General features: G+C 53.1%; 9 protein-coding genes across 9 annotated transcripts; 5 read left to right on the top strand and 4 right to left on the bottom strand.

The window, feature by feature from the left end:
* The first annotated feature begins 91 nt into the window (after nt 1–91).
* On the top strand, nt 92–4,718 carry BDV59DRAFT_176030 (putative cytoskeleton assembly control protein Sla2). The gene is made up of 12 exons (XM_073689362.1): nt 92–306; nt 382–428; nt 509–526; nt 606–681; nt 773–930; nt 989–1,069; nt 1,131–1,188; nt 1,244–1,428; nt 1,486–2,528; nt 2,581–2,730; nt 2,784–3,998; nt 4,087–4,718. Exons 1-12 carry the CDS (start codon nt 299–301, stop codon nt 4,171–4,173), a joined length of 3,126 nt encoding a protein of 1,041 aa, XP_073548959.1. The 5' UTR covers nt 92–298; the 3' UTR covers nt 4,174–4,718.
* Nucleotides 4,719–5,717: 999 nt separating this feature from the next.
* Nucleotides 5,718–6,562, bottom strand: MAT1-2-4 (putative mating locus protein; the record flags this gene model as incomplete). The annotated part of the gene is made up of 3 exons (XM_073693728.1): nt 5,718–5,791; nt 5,839–6,017; nt 6,072–6,562. The coding sequence occupies 3 exons, from the start codon at nt 6,560–6,562 to the stop codon at nt 5,718–5,720; spliced, it is 744 nt and encodes a 247-aa protein (XP_073548958.1).
* A 520-nt stretch (nt 6,563–7,082) lies between these two features.
* On the top strand, nt 7,083–8,157 carry BDV59DRAFT_192551 (HMG-box domain-containing protein; the record flags this gene model as incomplete). Its single annotated transcript, XM_073692062.1, has 3 exons — nt 7,083–7,261; nt 7,327–7,616; nt 7,667–8,157. The coding sequence occupies 3 exons, from the start codon at nt 7,083–7,085 to the stop codon at nt 8,155–8,157; spliced, it is 960 nt and encodes a 319-aa protein (XP_073548957.1).
* A 298-nt stretch (nt 8,158–8,455) lies between these two features.
* Nucleotides 8,456–10,301, bottom strand: BDV59DRAFT_192550 (DNA-(apurinic or apyrimidinic site) lyase APN2; the record flags this gene model as incomplete). Its single annotated transcript, XM_073692061.1, has 3 exons — nt 8,456–9,367; nt 9,415–10,124; nt 10,172–10,301. The coding sequence occupies 3 exons, from the start codon at nt 10,299–10,301 to the stop codon at nt 8,456–8,458; spliced, it is 1,752 nt and encodes a 583-aa protein (XP_073548956.1).
* Nucleotides 10,302–10,754: 453 nt separating this feature from the next.
* BDV59DRAFT_176015 (cytochrome c oxidase subunit VIa) lies at nt 10,755–11,997 on the top strand. Its single transcript, XM_073689361.1, has 5 exons — nt 10,755–10,991; nt 11,078–11,102; nt 11,165–11,324; nt 11,395–11,402; nt 11,464–11,997. Exons 1-5 carry the CDS (start codon nt 10,805–10,807, stop codon nt 11,507–11,509), a joined length of 426 nt encoding a protein of 141 aa, XP_073548955.1. The 5' UTR covers nt 10,755–10,804; the 3' UTR covers nt 11,510–11,997.
* Nucleotides 11,998–12,107: 110 nt separating this feature from the next.
* On the bottom strand, nt 12,108–14,981 carry BDV59DRAFT_176012 (putative anaphase-promoting complex subunit Apc5). The gene is made up of 6 exons (XM_073689360.1): nt 14,004–14,981; nt 13,865–13,958; nt 13,402–13,813; nt 13,231–13,354; nt 13,077–13,183; nt 12,108–13,028 (listed from the first exon to the last, which is right to left on the bottom strand). Exons 1-6 carry the CDS (start codon nt 14,719–14,721, stop codon nt 12,123–12,125), a joined length of 2,361 nt encoding a protein of 786 aa, XP_073548954.1. The 5' UTR covers nt 14,722–14,981; the 3' UTR covers nt 12,108–12,122.
* An 859-nt stretch (nt 14,982–15,840) lies between these two features.
* BDV59DRAFT_176010 (uncharacterized protein) lies at nt 15,841–17,381 on the top strand. Its single transcript, XM_073689359.1, has 3 exons — nt 15,841–16,371; nt 16,464–17,270; nt 17,355–17,381. Exons 1-2 carry the CDS (start codon nt 16,044–16,046, stop codon nt 16,985–16,987), a joined length of 852 nt encoding a protein of 283 aa, XP_073548953.1. The 5' UTR covers nt 15,841–16,043; the 3' UTR covers nt 16,988–17,270; nt 17,355–17,381.
* A 598-nt stretch (nt 17,382–17,979) lies between these two features.
* Nucleotides 17,980–19,200, top strand: BDV59DRAFT_15829 (phosphoribosylaminoimidazolesuccinocarboxamide synthase). The gene is made up of 3 exons (XM_073687487.1): nt 17,980–18,239; nt 18,304–18,679; nt 18,745–19,200. Exons 1-3 carry the CDS (start codon nt 18,084–18,086, stop codon nt 19,119–19,121), a joined length of 909 nt encoding a protein of 302 aa, XP_073548952.1. The 5' UTR covers nt 17,980–18,083; the 3' UTR covers nt 19,122–19,200.
* Nucleotides 19,201–19,279: 79 nt separating this feature from the next.
* Nucleotides 19,280–20,437, bottom strand: BDV59DRAFT_201038 (CIA30 family protein; the record flags this gene model as incomplete). Its single annotated transcript, XM_073693727.1, has 3 exons — nt 19,280–19,992; nt 20,044–20,277; nt 20,350–20,437. 3 exons carry the CDS (start codon nt 20,435–20,437, stop codon nt 19,280–19,282), a joined length of 1,035 nt encoding a protein of 344 aa, XP_073548951.1.
* Nucleotides 20,438–21,252: the final 815 nt, after the last annotated feature.

The following is a 21,252-nucleotide window of genomic DNA, read 5'->3' as shown; positions in this document are numbered from 1 at the left end:
ACGACGCATCACGGGCGCCAAGACCTGGTCAACGCTGCCAAACGTCATTTAACATCGCCAGCGCTCCTGATTTCTCTCCACACTCCCTCCTCTTCCTCTCTCCCTCCCCTCCCTCTCTGTCTTCTATTCTCTCTTACATTCTTTTTCGTTCTTCGCATTCCTACTCCCTCTCTCGCTCCACCATCCCAATCGCTCCTCTGCCACCACCCCTCCTGAATTGCGCCGTCCGCAGTCGACTCGGGCCCACCGGCTCCCGCGGTACACATTGCTCCCCTGACCCTCGACGAGACCCGTCACGATGAGTCGGTAGGTCGTCTTTCGCATGCAGCTGCCTCTAGACAGCAGTCTCGCACAGGCACGACCCTAACACAGCCCGCACAGCACGGAAGCAGACCTCGCGATCAACATTCGCAAAGCCACCAGCATCGGTATGTGCCCAACCAACAAAACCAACCCGAGACGATAACCCGCGCGACCTCCGCTGACCCTGATCCGCTCGCAATTGCAGAGGAAACCGCCCCGAAACGTAAGCCTCGCCCGTGGCCTTGCCCTTGCTTTCTCCCCTGCTGTCCGCGCGTCGTCCCGCTGATCCGTCCGTCCCGCAGGGAAACATGTCCGCAGCTGCATCGTCTACACGTGGGACCATAAATCCTCCGCGGCCTTTTGGGCCGGAATGAAAGTGTGCGTACCCATACTCTCGCCTATCTGGTGGACTACCGAAGGATCGGTGGAGTGGAGCGGAGGGATGCTGACGGGTCCGGTGTTGCTTTAGCCAGCCTGTCCTCGCCGACGAGGTCCAGACGTTCAAGGCCCTCATCACGATACACAAGGTCCTGCAGGAGGGTCATCCCGTCGTTGTGCGCGAGGCGCAGCAGCATACCAATTGGATTGATAGTTTGATGCGTGGTGTCGGTGGTGACGGGCTGAGAGGTATGTCGGAGGGATGGGCTATGTCTTGTCCCGGGGACGTGCTGCTGACGGTGTGTAGGATACGGCCCGCTCATCCGCGAATATGTCTTCTTCCTCGAGTCGAAGTTGGCGTTCCACCGGAACCATCCCGAGTTCAATGGTGGGTTACTCTCCTGAGATCTGGGTTGGGTTGAGGGCGCGTTGTTAATGGGTGGTTACAGGCCTGTTCGAGTATGAGGAGTACATCAGTTTGAAGACCATCAATGATCCGAACGAGGGGTGAGTCTGCCGCTGTCTGCGGTGGAGGGTTTCCCGCACTGACAACTCCGTCTAGCTACGAGACGATCACCGACCTCATGACCCTGCAGGACCAGATCGATGCCTTCCAGAAACTCATCTTCTCGCATTTCCAGTCCGGAACGAACAACGAGTGTCGGATCTCGGCGCTGGTCCCGCTCGTCACGGAAAGCTATGGTATCTACAAGTTCATCACGAGCATGCTGCGTGCCATGCATACGAGTAAGGAGCCCTTGTATTAGCTACTGGGGGAATGCGAGTCTGACTATCTGTCTACAGCGACGGGCGACGCCGATGCCCTGGAACCCCTCCGCGGCCGCTACGACGCCCAGCACTACCGTCTCGTCCGCTTCTACTACGAATGCTCGAACCTGCGCTACCTGACCAGTCTCATCACCATCCCGAAGCTCCCCCAGGACCCGCCGAGCCTCTTCGGCGACGACGAGGAGCGACCGGCGCTGCCGAGACGTCCCGCGAGGGAGGTGGAGCCGTCTCCGCCGCCGAAGACGACCCCCGCCGAACCCGAACCCATCAACGACTTCTGGACCACCGAGGCGAAGCGCCAACAGGAGGAGTTCGAGGCGGAGCAGCGTCGGCTGCAACAGCAGTGGGAGGAGCAGCAGCGGCAGCAGATCCTCGCGCAGCAGCAGGCGCAGCGCGACTTTGAGGAACAGCAGCGTCTCCAGGCCGAGCAGCAGCGTATGGCGCAGGAGCAACTCATGCGCGACCAATACCAGACCCAGACCCAGGGTCGTCTCGCCGAGCTGGAGCAGGAGAACCTCAACGCGCGCGCCCAGTACGAGCGTGACCAGCTCATGCTGCAGCAGTATGACCGCCGCGTCAAGGACCTGGAGGACCAGATGAACCAGCTCGCCGCGAACATGAACCAGCAGAACTCCTCGCGCGACGACCAGATCCGGTCGCTGCAGGAGCAGGTCAACACGTGGCGGTCCAAGTACGAGGCCCTCGCCAAGTTGTACTCGCAGCTGCGTCAGGAGCATCTCGATCTGCTGCAGACGACGAAGAGCCTCAAGCTCAAGGCGGCGTCGGCGCAGGAGGCCATCGACCGCCGCGAGAAACTCGAGCGCGAGCTCAAGACGAAGAACCTCGAGCTCGCCGATATGATCCGGGAGCGAGACCGTGCGCTGCACGAGCGAGACCGTCTCTCTGGGAACAACAAGGAGGAGCTGGAGAAGGTCAAGCGGGAGCTCCGGTTTGCCATTGAGCGCGCTGAGAATGCGGAGCGCTCCAAGGGCACCGAGATCTCCACGCTGTTGTCCAAGTATAATCGGGAGATGGCAGACCTGGAGGAAGCACTCCGCGTAAGTTGGTTGGGTGGATGCGTGGGAATGCCGGTGCTGACGGTGGATACAGAACAAGACCCGTGCCCTCGATGATGTTGCGAGCCGGAACACCGAACGCCAGGGCGATCACGATCTCGCTCTCCGGGAGAAGGACGAGGAGATCGAGGTGTACAAGTCTGGAATGGAGCAGGCGCTGATGGAGCTCGAGGAGCTCAAGCTGGTACGTGAGGAAGGCCGCTGGCGACCTCCCACCCGCACACTGACACGACGCAGAACCAAGGCGACGTCGACACGGCGCTGGATTCGCAGATTGACACGGTTCTGCACGGCACCGTGGCCAAGATCAACGACATCATCGACTCCGTGCTGCAGACCGGTGTGCAGCGCGTCGACGACGCCCTCTACGAGTTGGACTCGAGCATGCAGGCCGGTAACCAGAACGCCTCCCCTCCGTACGTGCTCTCGCAGATCGAAAAGGCCTCGGCCTCCGCCACCGAGTTCTCCACCGCCTTCAACAACTTCATCGCCGACGGCCCCAACAGCACCCACGCCGAGATCATCCGCACGGTATCCATCTTCTCCGGCTCCGTCGCCGACGTTCTGAGCAACACAAAGGGATTGACGCGGTTCGCCAACGACGAGAAGAACGCCGACCAGCTGACCAACGCTGCGCGCAAATCCGCCCAGGCCACCGTGCGGTTCTTCCGTGGTCTGCAGTCCTTCCGTCTGGAGGGCCTGGAGCCGCTGCAGAAGACCGACGTGGTCATCAACAACAACCTCGAGGTGCAACGCGACCTCCAGTCGCTCTCCAAGCTGGTCGATGCGTTCGCGCCCAAGAACACCAAGCTCGCGACCAACGGCGATCTGGGTGACCTGGTTGACCAGGAGCTGAACAAGGCGGCCGACGCGATTGATGCCGCCGCCCAGCGACTGGCCAAGCTCAAGACGAAGCCGCGCGAGGGATTCTCAACCTACGAACTGCGCATCAACGATGTGATCCTCGAGGCCGCCATCGCCGTGACCAGCGCCATCGCCGAGCTGATCAAGGCCGCGACCGCCACGCAGCAGGAGATCGTCCGCGAGGGCCGGGGTAGCTCGTCGCGCACTGCCTTCTACAAGAAGAACAACCGCTGGACGGAGGGGCTGATCTCGGCCGCCAAAGCCGTCGCCTCTTCCACGAACACTCTGATCGAGACGGCCGACGGCGTCATCTCCGGTCGCAACTCTCCCGAGCAGCTCATCGTCGCCAGTAACGACGTGGCCGCCAGCACGGCGCAGCTGGTCGCCGCCAGTCGCGTCAAGGCCTCGTTCATGAGCAAGACGCAGGATCGCCTGGAGACGGCCAGCAAGGCCGTCGGCGCTGCGTGCCGCACGCTGGTGCGTCAAGTGCAGGATATCATCTCCGAGCGGAACCAGGACGACGGCGAGAAGGTCGACTACGCTCAGCTCAGCTCGCACGAGTTCAAGGTGCGAGAGATGGAGCAACAGGTATGTGTTCCCCCTTTTCCCAGTCATCTATTGGATGGCGATATCCGTCAATGCGATATGATGCTAACCGCCTGGGTGTCGCGTACAGGTCGAGATCCTTCAACTCGAGAACAACCTCGCGCGGGCGCGCCAACGTCTCGGCGAAATGCGCAAGATCTCCTACCAGGAAGACTAGACGCGACCACCGACAAAGGCATTGGATACGGGTCGATGTGCAGCGAGGACGTAGGTGGGGGCCGGATATCTCATGGATCTATCTCTGTGCTGTGTCTGTTCTGTTCTTTCGCGACTCCCGATCTCATCGTCTAGCCAGTTAGCTTCGAACCTGTCTTGTTTCTGTTCCTTGATAGTCACGTTATCCTCGCGACGAGGATATCCCCATCGCTCCACCATCGGTCCCTGCAGAACCGCCCATCCCGGCGAAGAATCCACACTAGGCCATCCTTCTTTGTTCTTCTCTGCACGTAATCCGGGCATCCCCGTGCGTCGTCCCACCAAGGCCACTCTGCACTCGTCTATCAAATCTTATCCCGCCGCGCTTCTTTGATCGCCTCCCTCAGCTCGAGGCATGTGGTGACGTCGGCGGTGGAGGAAGTCCTTCTCCGGGGAATTCTTTCGACCGTCTTTTGTCGACGGCGGTCGACGGCTGTAGTTATATCTCAGATACGAGTCTCTCTACGATAGACACCTAGAAGTGCAAAAGAGCCGTCATATTCGCTGTTCGCCCAATCTACACCCCTCGGAACTAGAATACATCCCATCCCTGGAACATGCCACAAACCCATACGCAGTAAAAAGAAAGGAAACCTGTCAGAATCCGGCCGGCCGAGATGGATGCATCGCCTCTGTGGGAGCCTGCGGGCATACAACATCCAGCCGCAGGTCACGTTGGGCGCGAACCCGCATGCACCACCGCCCCCGGTCAACAAATTAAACGCTGTAAGACAAACGATGCCCGTGCGTAGAGTCGATGGAAGAAGGGAAAAGAAAGAACCCACACTCAACTCCGAACGAAAACAAGCCCAGATAACGAGCAGAATCATAAGCAAGAAGAAAGAGCCCACTCGATGGACCCCGGCGCTCAGGCAGCACACCGTCGTCCGACAATTCGACACAGCTCCAGCCAGACAGTCAGTCAGTTAGTCGGGTAACCGACCTGTTGCCGTCGTTGGCAGCGCACGGTCCAAATCGCCGGCACCAAACGCCTCCGATCGTCCGGAGACACCGGCGCGCAAACGAGAAGCCGTGGAGGAAAGGTAAAACATCGAGGGGAAGGAAAAGAGGAAATGAAGCAAAACAAATCGGGAATGACCAATCTCAGATCCATGTGCAATGCTATTCAGAGGGGGAATCATGTCAATTACTCGCTTTCGTCGACGGTCGTCGCGGTCGTCATGGTGTTGATGCAGCCGCCCAATCGTGGATTGGCCCGACTTTTGTCTGGATGACTGGGTTGTTGGGTTGATCGGGGTGCTTGTGGTAAAGGGGGTGTAGGTTTCGCGCATAATGTACACTGGGGAGATTCGGAGACTCCATCGTATTCCGTTGCGTGGCTTGTTGGTATCATGTATGAGGCTTGCAAGCAATGAAAGACTTCTTGACCATATAGACTGTACTATTAGTCGTGTCGTCTGGGATTCCCATCAAAAGACTGTCTCTGTTTCTCATAGAGAAACACTCAGTACGTCTTTGGAATGGACTGTTTGTGTCCGACTTACATCAAAGCCCTTCCAACAACCAAATACAGGCTTTCATGGCATTGTAAGAGATCCGACTCTTTTCCAACCAATGCCCTGTTCAACTGTTAGCAGAAACGACAAATGGAACGTGAGTTACTTACAAAATCTATAGGCGTCGGCAGGAAAACAATTCATCACTTGTATCAGGTGTCTCTTCTCGGCATCATTGAGGTGAACGCGATTTTCGTGAGCGTCATAACTGAGTTTTTGGACATTGGCGCGATACTGATTACCTCTCGCATCTGGCCTCCAGAAATTGACATTTTCGACAACGGCCTTGCTAATAATGATATAGTTAGTACTTGTTGCGATACGTTAGGCTCCGTAGACATACGTCATATAATATTGTTGCAAACCAGCCCTGAATATGTAATGGTAACCATATTTCTGGGTACACCTAGCGAGATCTTCATTTGCCTTTTTCTCCATGGCAAGGATGGATTTGTGGAAGCGGAATCGGTTTGCTCCTTTCAGAGATCTGTCGATGGAGGGGTCAAGGACACTGATGAGCTCAATGGGGTGACCTTCAAGGTCGGCAATGGTCGGCGTAACTCGAAAGTCACTGAGGATGGCTTGCATATATCTGCCCTTGAGATGAACAGCATCCATTCCAGCTTCTCTGGTAACATTGGCTCTATGAGATGGGTGGATCTCAATTTCGCCTGCCATGAAATCAGAAACTTGAGCCATGAGGCGATAAGCGTTCTTGTGGGCGCTGAATGTTAGTCGGATGTAGGTGGAGAGTTCTCTTTTCTGAGGCGGCACACCGGCATCCTGAGAGACAGCGTTAAGGAACATGAGAAGAGCAACGGTGAAGGTGTCCATGTTTGAAGATTTGCGGGCTTTGGAGGCACAGTAGATAAACAGCCAAGCCAGGAAACTGGATGCCTTTGGCACCTTTGAAGGGATATGAGTTGATAGTTGTAGAAAGTTGGAAGACGGAAGGGTCCAAGAGATATTTGTAGAAGGCTTTACAGAAAACATAAGGCGGGAATATTCTGTTATCTTGCCTATTGATCTCAATAGCGGGAGATTTATTCTGACCTGAGACTGCCAGTGAAGTAACTTTGAATATTCACCACCATTGTCTGAGTAGACAAAGAAAGGTACCAGCCCCCGCCTCCAGGAGGAACACAACTTCATTTGTCATGTCCCGACTTCTCTTTCACTACATTTCCTACTAGCCCATATCTCGACCTAGTAGATGTCTCCGAGCTACCTCTTCCTCTTCCTCACTCCTTCCCTCCCTTTGTTACCCACCAACCGCCCTCTTCTCAAATCCAAATCTTCAACTTCGCTGTCTTGATTCTCCCCAAAGTCAACTCGTTGAGCTTCAATTATCAAGATGGCGACTTTACCTCTCATCACAAAACCACCAACTGACTCTACGGACAAACTCACAGAGTTGCTTTGGCAAGATGCTTTGCGTCACCTCGAATCAACCAACAATGAAGTGCTCCTGCCTGTGAACATAACCGACATAATCGGCCAGGATAATGTCAACAAAATAAAGTCCCGTCTCTGGTATTGTTTTCCTAAGATTTGCTAGAAGAAGTGGCCTAAAGAACCGGAGCTAATATCGAAGACAGTGCCCTCATAGGTGCCCCAGTCGTGGCTTTTATCGACGAGAACATCAGCGCTCTCCGCGTTATGCGAACGCCAGATTTCTCTGGATCGGTAATTTCTGTTGCGACTCATGACAGAATGTCGAACATTGAAAGGTATTCCATTCAGGAACTCGGCAAAGCGAATTCGAAGCATCCAATGCCGGTGAAGACCGCGAAAGTCCCTCGCCCGCCCAATGCCTTCATTCTCTACCGCCAGCACCATCATCCGAAGGTTAAGGAAGCACATCCTCATCTTTCGAACAACGAGATCTGTAAGTATACTGTGAAATCATATGAGGTCACCTCAAACTGACACTCGCAGCAATCATCCTGGGCAAGCAGTGGAAATCCGAGGGTGACGAGACGAAGGTGCATTTCCGTAACTTGGCTGAAGAGTTCAAGAGAAAGCACGCAGAAGACCATCCTGACTACCATTATTCGCCTCGAAAGCCATCTGAGAAAAAACGCCGAACTTCGTCCCGTCAACAGCAGAAAACCGCCAGGATTCTCGAATCGCCTCCTTCCACCAACGGAACTTCGAATGTATCCACCCCCACCATGTATCCGAACATGCCAATGGGTAATCCTGCCATCACAGGTGCTGTGGGCGACATATCTGGTCTGGGTGGGATTATCAGTCCTAGCGATAGCCATGATCAAGGCCTGGACTTTGATGCTGAGGCATTCGACAACTTGCTTCAGCAAGTTCAGAACGACCACAACAAGACCGTGATGTATCAACAGATCAGCTACCCCGACGTCCCTGTTGGCGACTGCTATGAGTTTTCTGAATTTGTTGCGGATTGCTTCTAATTACCGGGCAATGAATGCTCACTCGAACCCCTGGTTGTTCCTGCGGTGTTTTGTAAACGAATTCCGTTTTGCTTTCTTCGTTCGCCCGTCTGTTTTCATAGCCCAGATACCATTTGATTTGACGTACACATGCAGCATTCAGTCTCATACGGCCTTTTTTCTGGTGCAAATGGGGGATACGGTACGTATTATGTTTGGGGCGTTTGCTTTTCCGCGTTCCGCTTGAATCTGTGCGATGAGCTCGTTGTCGCTGGAGAAAGCCAGGGTATCGATTGTAATAAAATACGTAGCTCTAAAATCATTCTCTTCGGGTGTTCCAATCGCTAGCCCATATAAATGTCGAACATCGCCAATGAGTCCCTTTCTCTTTATTCCCGCTAGGTCCCAAGGGTCTCGGACAGATCCAAAAGGTGCGCCCGCAATTAACTCCCGGCTTTTTTGTCGTCAAGCTGATACACGGTTCCTGGTGTCCTTCGCATCTGGGTGGAGGTTTCTTGCTAAATAGTTTCGACCAGTCTTCCTTGCTCGCTACTGGATCGACGACCATTTCGTTTCCTTGCGATGATATGATTTCCGTAGATTGCGACTTATCTGCACTGTCAGGGTCACTACCTGCGATTTGATCATCTTCCAATTTACTTGGTGGTGCTTCCCCGGCTCGGCCTGTTGAGATATCTGGTCGTGCACTTGAGATCTCCTTTAGTTGTTCATTGGTAGAGTCCTTAGGCTTGAAAAATCCCTGCAACGTCTTTTGCCCTCCCAGGGTCGACTGTGTTTGGGTGGGTGTGGACTTTGAGCGTTTAATCGGAGGAACGGGTTCATTCCGTTGAGTCCGTTTACGAGTAGGCCCCTGAGAGTCTTGGGAGCTGCTAGGTTTCATGGGGAGAGTAGTTTCCGTGCCTGAACTATCCCCATTTCCTGGTATACTCTCTTCCCTGGGAAAAGAAGACGGTTGAGACGTAGCGTTACTCTGTTTTGTCGCTGTGGCAGAAGCCTTGCGAGAAAACATATCTTTAATGCTTCGTCGTTTGTCAAATTCCGGGATTAAGCGCCCGGAGATGGGAAGGATGAGTTTTTGCGTGTACTGTTGCTGCCGTCTTCCGTCCACGAACACCCCAGGAGGATTCATGATGTCGCAGATACTGACGTGTTTCCCGTCAATCATTACATCGTCTTTAATGGTCGCATATACTGGGCAATGATCGGAGCCCTTGCGAACGATTAGCGGTGCAAGCACTGGGCGACGGATAAACTCACCATCAGGCCTTCCTGAATATTCGCATCATATATCCAATCTCGCATATCCGCGCTGCAAAGCACATAGTCAATCCTCGAGCCATAATTGCCCGGTCGAGCATTGATCCGTTGTTCCCAGCAGGTATACATGCCCTTGCGCTCGGGGTGGAATGCCCGACAGAGATCATGAACAACTGGGAGCTCTCTTCCTTCATCGCGCTGCCCCACCACCTTTCCTTCGAATAGGAGCTGATTGAATAGACGCCGCACATTTGTAGATACAAAGTCATCTTCGGTGAGTGTGCCTTTTCGAATAGCCTCCGCCGCAGGGGCTTGATCGATCTCTGTTGGAGATATATTAAGGTCGCCGGTCACAACCACTCTTTTCCCCATAGAGATCAAATTTCGAACCCGAGCATCCATCAGGTCAAGGAAATTCTGCCGAAAGGAGTGACGGCTTTCATCCCGATTCGCAGGGCAGTACAAGCCAAGTAGTACAAACGCAGGAAACTCCAGAATGACACAACGGCCCTCGGAGTCCAGGGTTGCTGCGTCGAGTTCGAGCTGCGACAATTGCTCGATGGTCGGGTACCCCCCGATTTGCTGATCTTCAGGAAGATCCCGAAAGGAGACTGTCGTATTTGGGGGGCTAAGCACCCCCGTCAAACCCTCCTCGGCACGAATCGGGGCACATGTTTCATTGCGGGTATACACGACCACGCCGGAGTAGCCTGTGTGGGGTAAGACCGTGTCCAAAGAAGCGTACATCTCCACAAACCTTTCTTGACCCTTGGAAGGCTGAAGTAGCAGTCCCAGCCAGGAACGAGAACCATGTCATCTCGAAGATCTTTCCGCTGGATTTTGGTTTCTTGGAAGACGACAATATCCGCCTCTAGGATTTCAAACATGGCCTTTAGGTCTGATTAGCCGCTGATCGTGGGAGAAGCTGTTACGCTCGGGGAATCTACCTGAAAGGTACGGTTCCCTCTCCATGGCTCATACGAGAAGGGATTCCTAGGTGGTTCAGAAAAGAGTCATGTGTATGGCAAGAGAAGGCATACCGAATGCCATTGACTGGCGGCGGTTAGCACGTGCCGACTAAGCCATGACTGATCGCGGTAGCTTACCGTTCCATGATGTGATGCGAAACCCCATCCCGGCTACACAAAAGGGGACGAAGCCACATGTCGGTCTGGACGACGAAGTCAGGCGGTGGCCGTGTATACACAAAAGTACATTTGATGTTCCCGGAATCCACGTGACCTCGGCGTGACATCACGCGATGCTGACATAATCCACACAGGCGGCAGGCGAATCACGGGGCTGCTAAACCTCCTCAACCCGGAACGCCCGAACGACCCGTGGAGAATCGATCAATCCCTCCTCAACGCAGAACGAGATTCCAACCACCATGTTCCCTCAACGCACCCTCCTCCGCCTGTCTCAGCGGTCCGCTCAGCAGCTGCGTGCCTCTCCGGTTCGCTCTGTGATGCAGCGCCGCCTGAACAGCACCGACGCCAAGATGCCGTCCTGGGCCGTCGACAACGAGTTCAACCGCGAGAGAGCTAACGTCAAGCACCACGCTGCCTCTACCAGCAGTGCGTATCCCCCAATTGATCTTGCTGTTTGTTTGCAGGGCGGTTTTGCCTGGTAGGAACCTGTCACGCTGACGCAATGGCTCTAGGTCTCTGGAAGAAGCTCTCCATCTTGTACGTTTTCTAGCCTGGATGGGATGGATGGGAGTCGTGCATTGTCTAACCCTCCACTCTAGTGCTGTCATCCCCTGCCTTATCCTAGGCTCCGTCAATGCCTACAACCTCTGGGAGGAGCACTGGGAGCACTGGTCCCACATGCCCCCTCTTGAGGAGCGCACTGAGTACCCCTACCAGAACATCCGTGTGAAGAACTTCCCCTGGGGAGATGGTGACAAGGTGAGTGGCATTCCTATCGTGTAGTGTTTTTCGCAGAGTGACAATTATATGCTAACGTCGCGGTTGTTAGACTATCTTGTGAGTTCCGACTCGACCGCGCACTGATTCGCCCGATCAATTCTTGCTAACAATATCCCAGCTGGAACTCCGATGTCAACTACCACAACAAGGACAAGGCCACCTAAATTCTGCGAAGGATACTGCGTGGTAACTACCTCTTGGCTGTTACACACACAAGGCCCATGTACATTTACTGCGATTGGGATAAAGAGCGGGGAGGTCTAGTGGAGAGCTTGTCACAATGCTACCTTTGATTTCATTTGTTCATGCAAAAAATCAAGTGGAATACAGCTGTCCGAAACCTTAACGTACATACAGTAGTTCTGTATCGCCAGGTGCCGTTTATCTGGATGTATTACGCTAGTATGCTATGACCTCTCGGTAAATATATTCCTCGCGAAGGGACATTGGGCCACCTTACTGTCCTTCCAAACGGTAAATTTTAACAGCCGAGGCCCCGAGAACAAGTGTTCGGGGGAGGGCTAGGCCAAGGTTCCATTTCATGTCTGCGGTGCCTGCTGGCAAAAGATACCTTCCCTGGAAAGGAACTGAGGACTCGGCCTAATATGTATACCCCTTCCAGGTTATATTAAGGATAATATTTTACTACTAGGTGAAAAAGCTTCGGCTTAGCTGATTATGGCAATGGTCAGAACTTGTATATCCTCATTATATATCGCTACAGATTAATTTAGATTACTACCATAACCAGAAACAACTTTCGCTGTAAATGTATTGCTATACGTCGGAGCCACCCACGCTCCTCAAGTCTAAGTACTTCGCTGCATAATCATTTGCCAAAACAAGATCCCCCGTGAGATGCATGAGTGTGGCTTTTTTCGCCATCATTTCACATTGGCCCTTAATATCCTCGATCTCTTCGTACTGATCGTACGCACAATCCAGGTATTCCAGAGCTCGATTCATGCACTCTTTTTTGGCCGATGCAGCCTGCCCTAGATTTGGACCAGAGAGCTTGCCCGCAATACCCATGTTCGCATCCACCAGTAGGGAGTAAGACCGCGCGGTCAATTCGCAATCATTTGACTCCAACAGCTGAGGCATGATGCTCTCAACCAATTGTTCCACAGCCTCAAACTCCCGAAGGCTCAGTAACACTCCGGATAACACGCAGATGGCTTCCCACAATCCCGGGAGAAGTCTCGAACGGTGCGCGATGCTAGCTGCCCTCATAGCCAGCGAGAAGCCGCGCTGTGGCTCACCGGTCTTCTCCAGGATGCGCGCCTTCAGACAGAGGAGTTTGACCTGCGAGTGGATGTCAAAATTGTCATGGTGGAGGGACTGGGCATTCTTTTCAACGACATTGAGGGCACAGCTGAGATTTCCCTGCCGAATCATGTATTCCACCGAAAGGAAGGATAGCTGGAGCGATACCTCGTTGTCTGGCAGTTGTATCGTTTCTAGCTGGGAGAGGAGGTAATCTGCCGCTGCTTTGTCGTCTCTGCGGAGGGTCAGACAGGACTCATTAATTGAGAACAGGACATACCGATATATTTGCCGTTGAAGTTTGAGCATGCCGGAGAAAACGGTCCAGTACTGGTTGGATTTCAAAGACTGGAGTTTCTCTGCTGGAATCTCATTCATCAGAGTGAACACTTCCTTGTAACGGCCTTGCTGTGCGAGCTTTGGACTGTTAGTAGTGGAATGACCCTGTATAACGTAGTTTCGTACCAGTTGACAACTCCGAAACGTGCTTTTCAAATAATCCTCAAACGGCGCCCGACCTGCATAACATCCTCGGAAGATCTCGCTACTTAACCAGGAAAGGTGTGTAATGCCTGTCGAGTTAGCTATGATAGACTAAAGTAGGGCCATCCGCAAGTACCTATCCGAGCATAAAGTGCAGCCTGTAGAAGCAACTGCGGCCCCATCGAACTTAAGAGGTTTTTGGTAACGTTTAGGTGGGAAGCCCGGACTATATTCTCCATGCAAGACGCCAAGCTTTCGCCCTACATGTGGTCAGTATGAAGACTTATTTGGTCGGAGATTGACGCACATTTTGTAATTCCAGCTTCGCTTCACTTAGGAGTGTTGTGCTCAGAAGGCTCCACATCTCGGTCTCTTTTGCTTTTGCCTTCAGGAAGGCTAGGCCCTCTTTCTCATTGCCGAGCATGCCTGTATTCTCGACATTCCTCATGTGTTCCGGAAATGCTTTCCCGAAATGATACAGCCAGCTCATGCAGAAATTGAGGCAGTTCAGGTCGTGAGATTCGCGGGCAATAGAGACAGCCTCTTGCATGGCCGACACGGCTTCTCCATAGCATCCGAAATCGGCCTGGAGGATGGCAAGGTTGAGAAGTGCATATTGATACGAACTGCGATCTCGACTATGCATCGTGTAATCAAAGTACCGATGTAGGTTGTCGAAAGATGAAGGGTAGTCCCCCGCCCTCCAAGCATCAAGGAATCTGCAGTGATTAGCGCCAGTGTGTTGGGAAGACGGGTACAAGTAAGCGTACCTAAGGTAATGCACCAAGTTAGGAAGCGTCACACCGGACGCGATTATCCGTTGGAGGCGTGCTTTCATGCCCTCGGGAACTCTTCCTCCGAGCCCTGTATGTGTTAGCAACGCTAGGTTATAGCACAGGAATTGCGTACTTTGCAGTTCTCCAATCTGAAATTCCAACAGTCGTTCCGCATCCTTGGTGCTGATGTAAGTCTCATCATCCGAATCGTCTTCGATGTTTCCATAGACAGCTTGAGCAAGCGAGCTGCTTGCATCGGTGTTGAACCATGAAAGGTTGGAATCCACAGTGGATTGTTCGTACGAGGGGTTTTTCTTGGCCCAGGCACGGTACGTCGGCAGGCGGTACTTAACGAATCCCTTCCATAGTTTGATGGAGTCGTGGAACTGCAGCCTTGTGAATTCGAGCTGGGCTCTTCTCACGAAGGCGCCCAAGGGGGAGCACCGAGAAAGACGCATGTTCCCCATTTCTGGAGCCAGGCCCTCGTCGCGCTCGCGAATCTGCTCCTCGCGCGTCTTTACCAGCAGAAACGGTAGATTGGAGAAGAACACTTCCAGCTGGTCGCAAGAGTCAATCGACCAGAGTTTCCGGAGGAACAGGTCCCATATGGAGCGACCCGGGATAGATGATGGGTGAGGGCTGAGAGCGTCCTCGAGGTCGGCGATTGACACAGCGTAGTGTTTCTCCCATTTTGCAGGGAAAGAGTCGGAAGATTCTGGCTGCAGAGAGCTCAAACACGACACCAGAAAGGCCAGGACCTCAACGGCGGATGAATTAGGAACGACACCATCGGTGTATATCGAGATGAGTGACAAGAGGGCCACCTTTGAGGGGGTCAAGTAACGGGTCATGGTGATGGCAGATTCAACATCCTTGATGTGCCAGGATCCTGAGTAGGACGGATGCTCGACGTGAGTTTGCGTTTGTGATGCGCGTAGGCGGAGGTGTCAACGCGTCACGTGCAGATTTTAAGGGAGTTTCTTTGGCAGGAACCCAGAAACAATGGCGACGTGTGGCTTATCTTCGTTGATAGTTTGAATAAACAACATACGACGTGGGCCGGAGAACGTGGGAGAATTTCTTTAGTTGATGGATTATATTTCATTAAAAGATAGAAACAAGCACATACGACCATAGGGTGTGGAGAACAGGGCTTCCCGTCCGCTCAGCCGTACTTAAGCCACACGCCGGCCGGTTAGTAGTTGGGTGGGTGACCACCAGCGAATCCCGGCTGTTGTATGTTTTTTTCTTTTATTTTGGTATTTCTTTTTTTTTTGCTTGCTGCTCTACTTTCTAGGAGATAAAGTTGTGTCCTAGATTCTCAGTAACGTCAACGTCGGGTTTAATCCTAGAGCATGTCGTTTCAAAGGTATGCTATGCATTTGTATAGTCCAGATAAGCACGTATCAAGTACTAAAATAGATCTTGGTAACCTCATATATAAGGCACTTGGGTGGAATCTCGAGGAACTTCTATTAGTACTAATACGGCTTAAGGAATATATTCCTGAAGAACAGTACGGAAAACACTTCAACTCGATATACTAGCGGTGGCTTCAAATAAAATCTATCTATAGGTTGCTTTGTTTTAAATTGAAGGTGATGCCTGTAGCTTACATATATATAGGATATACCTCTATTGAATTGCTAAGATCTTAATTGAGTCAATAACAATATATACATCGTAGATATAGTAAGGATTAGGGAAGTTATTGGGATTTTATCTAAGCACCCACACAAAAGATACGTGACCGGGTGGGGTGGCCGTCAGGATCAAGGGCGACCCTGAACATTGTGGAAGGGCCGTTTAGCGAACAAAAGTCGTTATCTTTAGGCTAGGTGATGGGCGGTTATTACAGAGCTAGGATTGGGTGTGATCTCATTGAACTGCATTAGCGCGGTTTAGAACCCGTCTAGTCATTACCTACTGCAGCCCCATCACAGGAGCGGGACGTAGTCCTAAGCGCTAACCGCCAGCAACTGCAAAATTGACAGAAATTAATCCCCAGTATCCCGATCGATAGCTTGGAGGTCACTGTTACTCATGGTCCTCAGGTCCCAAACTTCCCAAAGTTCCATCAGTAAAGAACGCTCTTGCCGCATTCCTAGTGACATACCTTGCATCGTCAACACACCCGCGGCGGACTGTCTCCATCGTAACCCCTGAATGGCATATGAGAGAGCCAGCGATGTGCATGCGAATACCCAGTCTCACAATTCAACACCCCCTCTTCATATTCCTCTTTCTTCTCCAAGTCATCACCCGCGCCTCCGCCCAGCTTTGCTACAACCCCAACGGCTCCATAAGCAATGACCGACCCTGCAATTCCACTGCCGAGGTGAGCGTTTGCTGCGAAGATGGCTTCGTCTGTACCGAGAACAAACTCTGCCAGCCGATGGGGTGGTACGACGGCTCGGATGGGAACCCTCTGCAGCTGATCCGTTCGACCTGCACGGATAAGACGTGGAAATCGGGCAGTTGCCCCGGACACTGTATCGCCGGTAAATCTCACACCGTTGCCAGGTATTTCTGCCATGGGGCAGAGGAACCGAATATAATGTGGAATTCCAACCCAATATCTAACAGCAAATAGAGTCACCCACCGGAGGAGAATGGGTCATGCGATGCGGGACCGGCTCCCACGAATACTGCTGTTCCGACGATTCCTGCTGCAGCAACGGTGGAAAGCGATATGACCTCGGCAATGCGACAATGACTGCGATAGCTGGACACCAGGCGTCGACCACGAGCCAGTCGTCACCAGCAACAGCAACATCCACTGCATCGACTACGACGTCCACCACGCCAACCGCTACAGAACCTGCATCCAGTGATAGTGGATCTGAAGGTTCGACAAATTCGCAAGCTAAAACCATTGGTATTGGCGTCGGAGTTGGTGTTGGGGGCGGATTGCTGGCTCTGGGATGTCTGGCTTTTCTCTTGTGGCGACGGAAAAGGGCTATTGCTGCTGCGCAGAGTAGCGACCTGCCGTTCCAGCCGACTAATGTGCGCGCGATGGAGCAGCCAGAGCCTGTCGTGGAGCTGGACTCGCGAGACCGGCGGGTGTTTTCGGAATTGCAAGGGAAAACATCCCGTGAAGTGTATGAGGTGGAATGATCAGGAAGGCTTCAGCTCCACATATGAGCAGTATACGTAAAATCAGGGAGGGGAGGGGGGATTCCGTGCCGTTTCTCTTTGTCAATCTGCTGTATATACTGCCTTAGCGACTTATCTGCATAGTAACCTATACTCTACAAGTGGCCAAGTAGAGTTCCAACATATGGATTGATATTCCAGGGCCACACCCTTCAGTAGGGTTATGGTTATGTGAGGTATCAGTATCTTCCTACGGATAACAGGGGTATTCATTCATGTGCAGCTCCGTCAGCGAAGGCATCTTGTACGTATGATATAGTTCTGGCTACTCCGGTTACCTTTTAGCACACAGCACGCAACGTAGTCACTGGCTGATAACGTACTACAGTACCCGATCCTTATTAATGTCTTGTTAATACTCCAATAATGTCAACGGATCTAAGCTTCTTTTGAGCGTAACCTCAGCCTGACCAGAAGTGGTCCCTTGTCCCAAATAGTATGTGCTCGTTGGTCGGCCCAGTCCAAGCACTCAGGGGCTAGCTCCAGATCAAATGCACATAGCAATCGCCTAAGAAACAGGCTTGCTTCAGCTAGTGCTCGACTACAAGAATGGACCAACCGAAGTTACTCGTCGGGATTCTTGAACTGACCTCTTTCCTGGACACGCTCGAGGACTGACTGAAAATACCTGCATGGCGGCTTTCACGTTCCCATCGTACCTAGAATTGCCATACAGCCACGGTTCCGGAACAAACGACTTATTTTTATATTACTTTTTAGTTATTATTAGGGTAATAACCGACTACAACGTTTGCTGCTAAGGCGCTGGAAGATTGGTCTGCACAGTGAGGACCTATATTAGATCGCTTTATGATTTTGGACCGTTCATACAGATATCGCTCATTACAGATACGAAAGAAATGGAATATTTCCAAATATTACCAGACTACTAGTAGGTATATACCATGGAGATCGATAACGCGATGGGAATGACGATAGTGTTTCTGCCTGAGGCCAGCAACCCCACCGAAAAAGGAACTTTATCTTTGACGTCTTCATCCCACTTCCACCACTTCCACCGCCTCATTCTCTCTGCATTCCTCAATTCCCCTCCACCATGACCGACAACATCGCCGTCACCAACACCGACCTCAAGGGCGTCCTCCCGCTCATTGCGCGCGGCAAGGTCCGCGACCTGTACGAGGTCGACGACAAGACGCTCCTCTTCGTTGCGACGGACCGCATCTCCGCCTACGATGTGATCATGGCCAACGTACTCACTCCCCTCTCTCTCACCATCTCTCCTCTAACGCCGCACTAACAAACCGATTCATCAGGGAATCCCCAACAAGGGTGTCCTCCTCACGCTATGCACCCGGAAATGGTTCCAGATCCTGACCGAGGCCATCCCCACGCTGAAGACGCACTTCCTCACCCTCGACCTCCCACCGCAGATCCCGGACACGCTGCGTCCCGTCCTCCAGAACCGCAGCATGCAGGTGCGCAAACTGCGCGTGCTCCCCGTCGAGGCCATCGTCCGCGGTTACATCACCGGTTCCGCCTGGAAGGAGTACCAGAAGTCCGGCACCGTCCACGGCATCCCCGTTGCGCCGGGCCTCCGCGAAAGCGAGGCCTTCCCCGACGGGCCGATCTATACCCCCAGCACCAAGGCCGAGCAGGGCGAGCATGACGAGAACATCCATCCGGACCAGGGTATGTTTTGTGCATCCGATTAATGTCGCGTGGAGTTTCCGCTAATGTATGATGACTGGCTGTAGCGGCGAAAATCGTCGGCGAGCCGTACGCCTCGACGGTCGCCTCCCTGGCGGTGCAGCTGTACAAGACTGCGCATGAATATGCCCTCGCTCGCGGCGTGATCATCGCCGATACCAAGTTCGAGTTCGGCGTCGACGAGGAGACTAACGAGGTCGTTCTCGCCGATGAGGTGCTCACCCCCGATTCGTCGCGGTTCTGGCCCAAGGACGATTACGAGATCGGTCGCGGCCAGCAGAGCTTCGACAAGCAGTTCCTGCGGGACTGGCTGGTGAAGGAGGGGTTGAAGGGGAAGGACGGTGTCCGCATGAGTGACGAGATCGCCCAGAAGACGAGCGAGAAGTACCGTGAGGCCTGGGAGCGGATTACGGGAGGTAACTAGAGAAGAGTATGGGTTATAGGTGGGTCTATTCTTGGGTCTAGGATTATGGCTAGAGAAAATGTACTGTAATAGCCGACAGCAGCCGTGTGGCATGCTGCAGGTGGTATATAACGGTATTGTACAAATTAGCATTGGTATCGTGTCAGTGATATTTTTGTCTACTCCCATTCGTCACGGAGCCCCTTGAGGCCCTTTCCTTTGGACTGCTTCGAGTCGCCCGACCGCGAGCCATCTGCCGATTCCTTCGTCCACCCGCTTTGGACGCCCTCGTCGATCGGCAGCGCATCCGCACCGCAGATGCGTCTCTCCTCGTCGATCTCCGCCTCGCTCATGCCGTTCGTGGCCCAGATCCGATGGATCCGCAGGTCGTACGGGCCTTCGATTCGATCTGTCAGACCAATGCCCACGCTCTTCACCCGCTGGCGCAGCAACGAGGTCTGCGGCTCGACCACTAGTCCGTGGTTGGTGCGCACGAACGAATTCAGCGGGAGCAAGATGGTCTCCCACCCGGTGGAGCCGGAGGTGGTCGTCGTGGAGGACATGACGGTCGACGCGGGAGGCACGTCCGACAAGGCCGGGGGGATGCCACTGGGATACAGAGTTTCGGCGAGTTCCGGTGACTCCGCGGCGGCGGGGGACGAGTATGGCGAGAGGTGATCGTGGGCAGAGGCGTCCTGGACGCGGTGGTGACGCGTGTACAGGCGGTGTTGGTGGATGTCGGTCTCGACGATGGAATCGGTCTGGATGTTCACGGTGTATCGGCGGCCGTCGGACTTGACGCGCAGCGCGAGGTAGGAATAGGGATCGACGTCCCAGTAGAGACGACCGAAGAGCCAGAAGCCTCGGTCCTTGTTACGGAATGCGGCGTAGCCTGTGTGGTCATGGTTAGCCCTGGAGGCAGGTAAGCACCTTAAATACGTACCCGTCCGCTCGACTCGCCAATTGTTCGGGAGTTTTGTAGATATACTACCGTGGAATCTGGCGTGCGCCGGAGCGCCGGTTGATGGTTCGGCGGGAACGAAATCTAAACTGGCAGTGCTGTGACCTCCGACGGCGCGATCGGCCATGGTCTTACAGCCTGCCACAGAGGATTCATCTTCGAAATCCAGAAGGACATATGGCTTCGTGGGCGTGTGAAGGGCCTCGGAGTTCCAAGCTAGGTAGAAGAAAGATCAGATTAGATGGAGCGGAAGATGGCGCGCAGAGGAAAGGAGAGATCAAGACAAACCGATTCTGGATAGGCGCGAGAACTCCTCTGCGCTGCGCTTGAAGAAGCCCGCAGGCTTGGCAGCCAGACACCGAGCTGTAGGGATCATAGCGGAGGGGGAGGGGAGTAAGTAAGGATGAAAGGAGGAGTGGAAGAAGTCGTGGTGGTGGTTGGAACTAGCGGGTTAATGCAGTTGATGCAGGAGTTATTCCGGCCGGGAGGGATGACGTAATGCCGTGGCTGCATTTTCCGACTTCATCCCGTTTTGTATAGAAGCCAACACACGGTAGGGCTGATGAAGAAGCCGCCGTGGATCGCTGCTTAACAGGGAGTTTGATACTGCAGACTACGGGATTTGGCGTGTGACTTGCAGAGAAGCTGCAGCAGCTCTTCTCATGTACGCTTGAGCTGATTTGCCCTTAGTGCCACCAAACACAATTTCGACTTCATCCCGATGCACCAGCTCCGCGAAACCAGCCTTTTCTAGGAAATTAACAGTCTATACCAGCAAGACCCATAATGGAATTTGCTATAGTAGGATTTTATTTATTTAAATGTTCTGTAGAGCTTATGTGTTGCCCTGACTGTTGGATGACGATGTACCCCATGGCCCATCAGAAAGCTTCCAAAGACAGTATGAGGCTAGGAAATCACGACGGGGCTTCGTCCCCGCCCTGTGAAGGATGGAATCAGCATGTAATGGTCTTACTTGTAGGTAATAGGCTGCCGTGCCGCACTTTACTCGTCGAAGTCCATTAAACTTCAATATTTACCAAACGACCAAGGTATCGCTCGCGCAGAATATGGTCAAGAAAACCTTCAACCTTCAAGTATGGGCATTATATTTACTGAAAATTACATTCTTTAACCACTGCCTTCCCATTCGGCCTTCCCCCTTCTGCCTTCCCCGCTACTACGGTAGAC

The sequence above is a fragment of the Aspergillus ambiguus genome (assembly GCF_047715705.1).
Source record: "Aspergillus ambiguus strain CBS 117.58 unplaced genomic scaffold BDV59scaffold_11, whole genome shotgun sequence".
Taxonomy (NCBI): Eukaryota; Fungi; Ascomycota; class Eurotiomycetes; order Eurotiales; family Aspergillaceae; genus Aspergillus; species Aspergillus ambiguus.
Note: the sequence above shows the minus strand (reverse complement) of the source record. Positions and strands in the feature narration are given on the sequence as shown.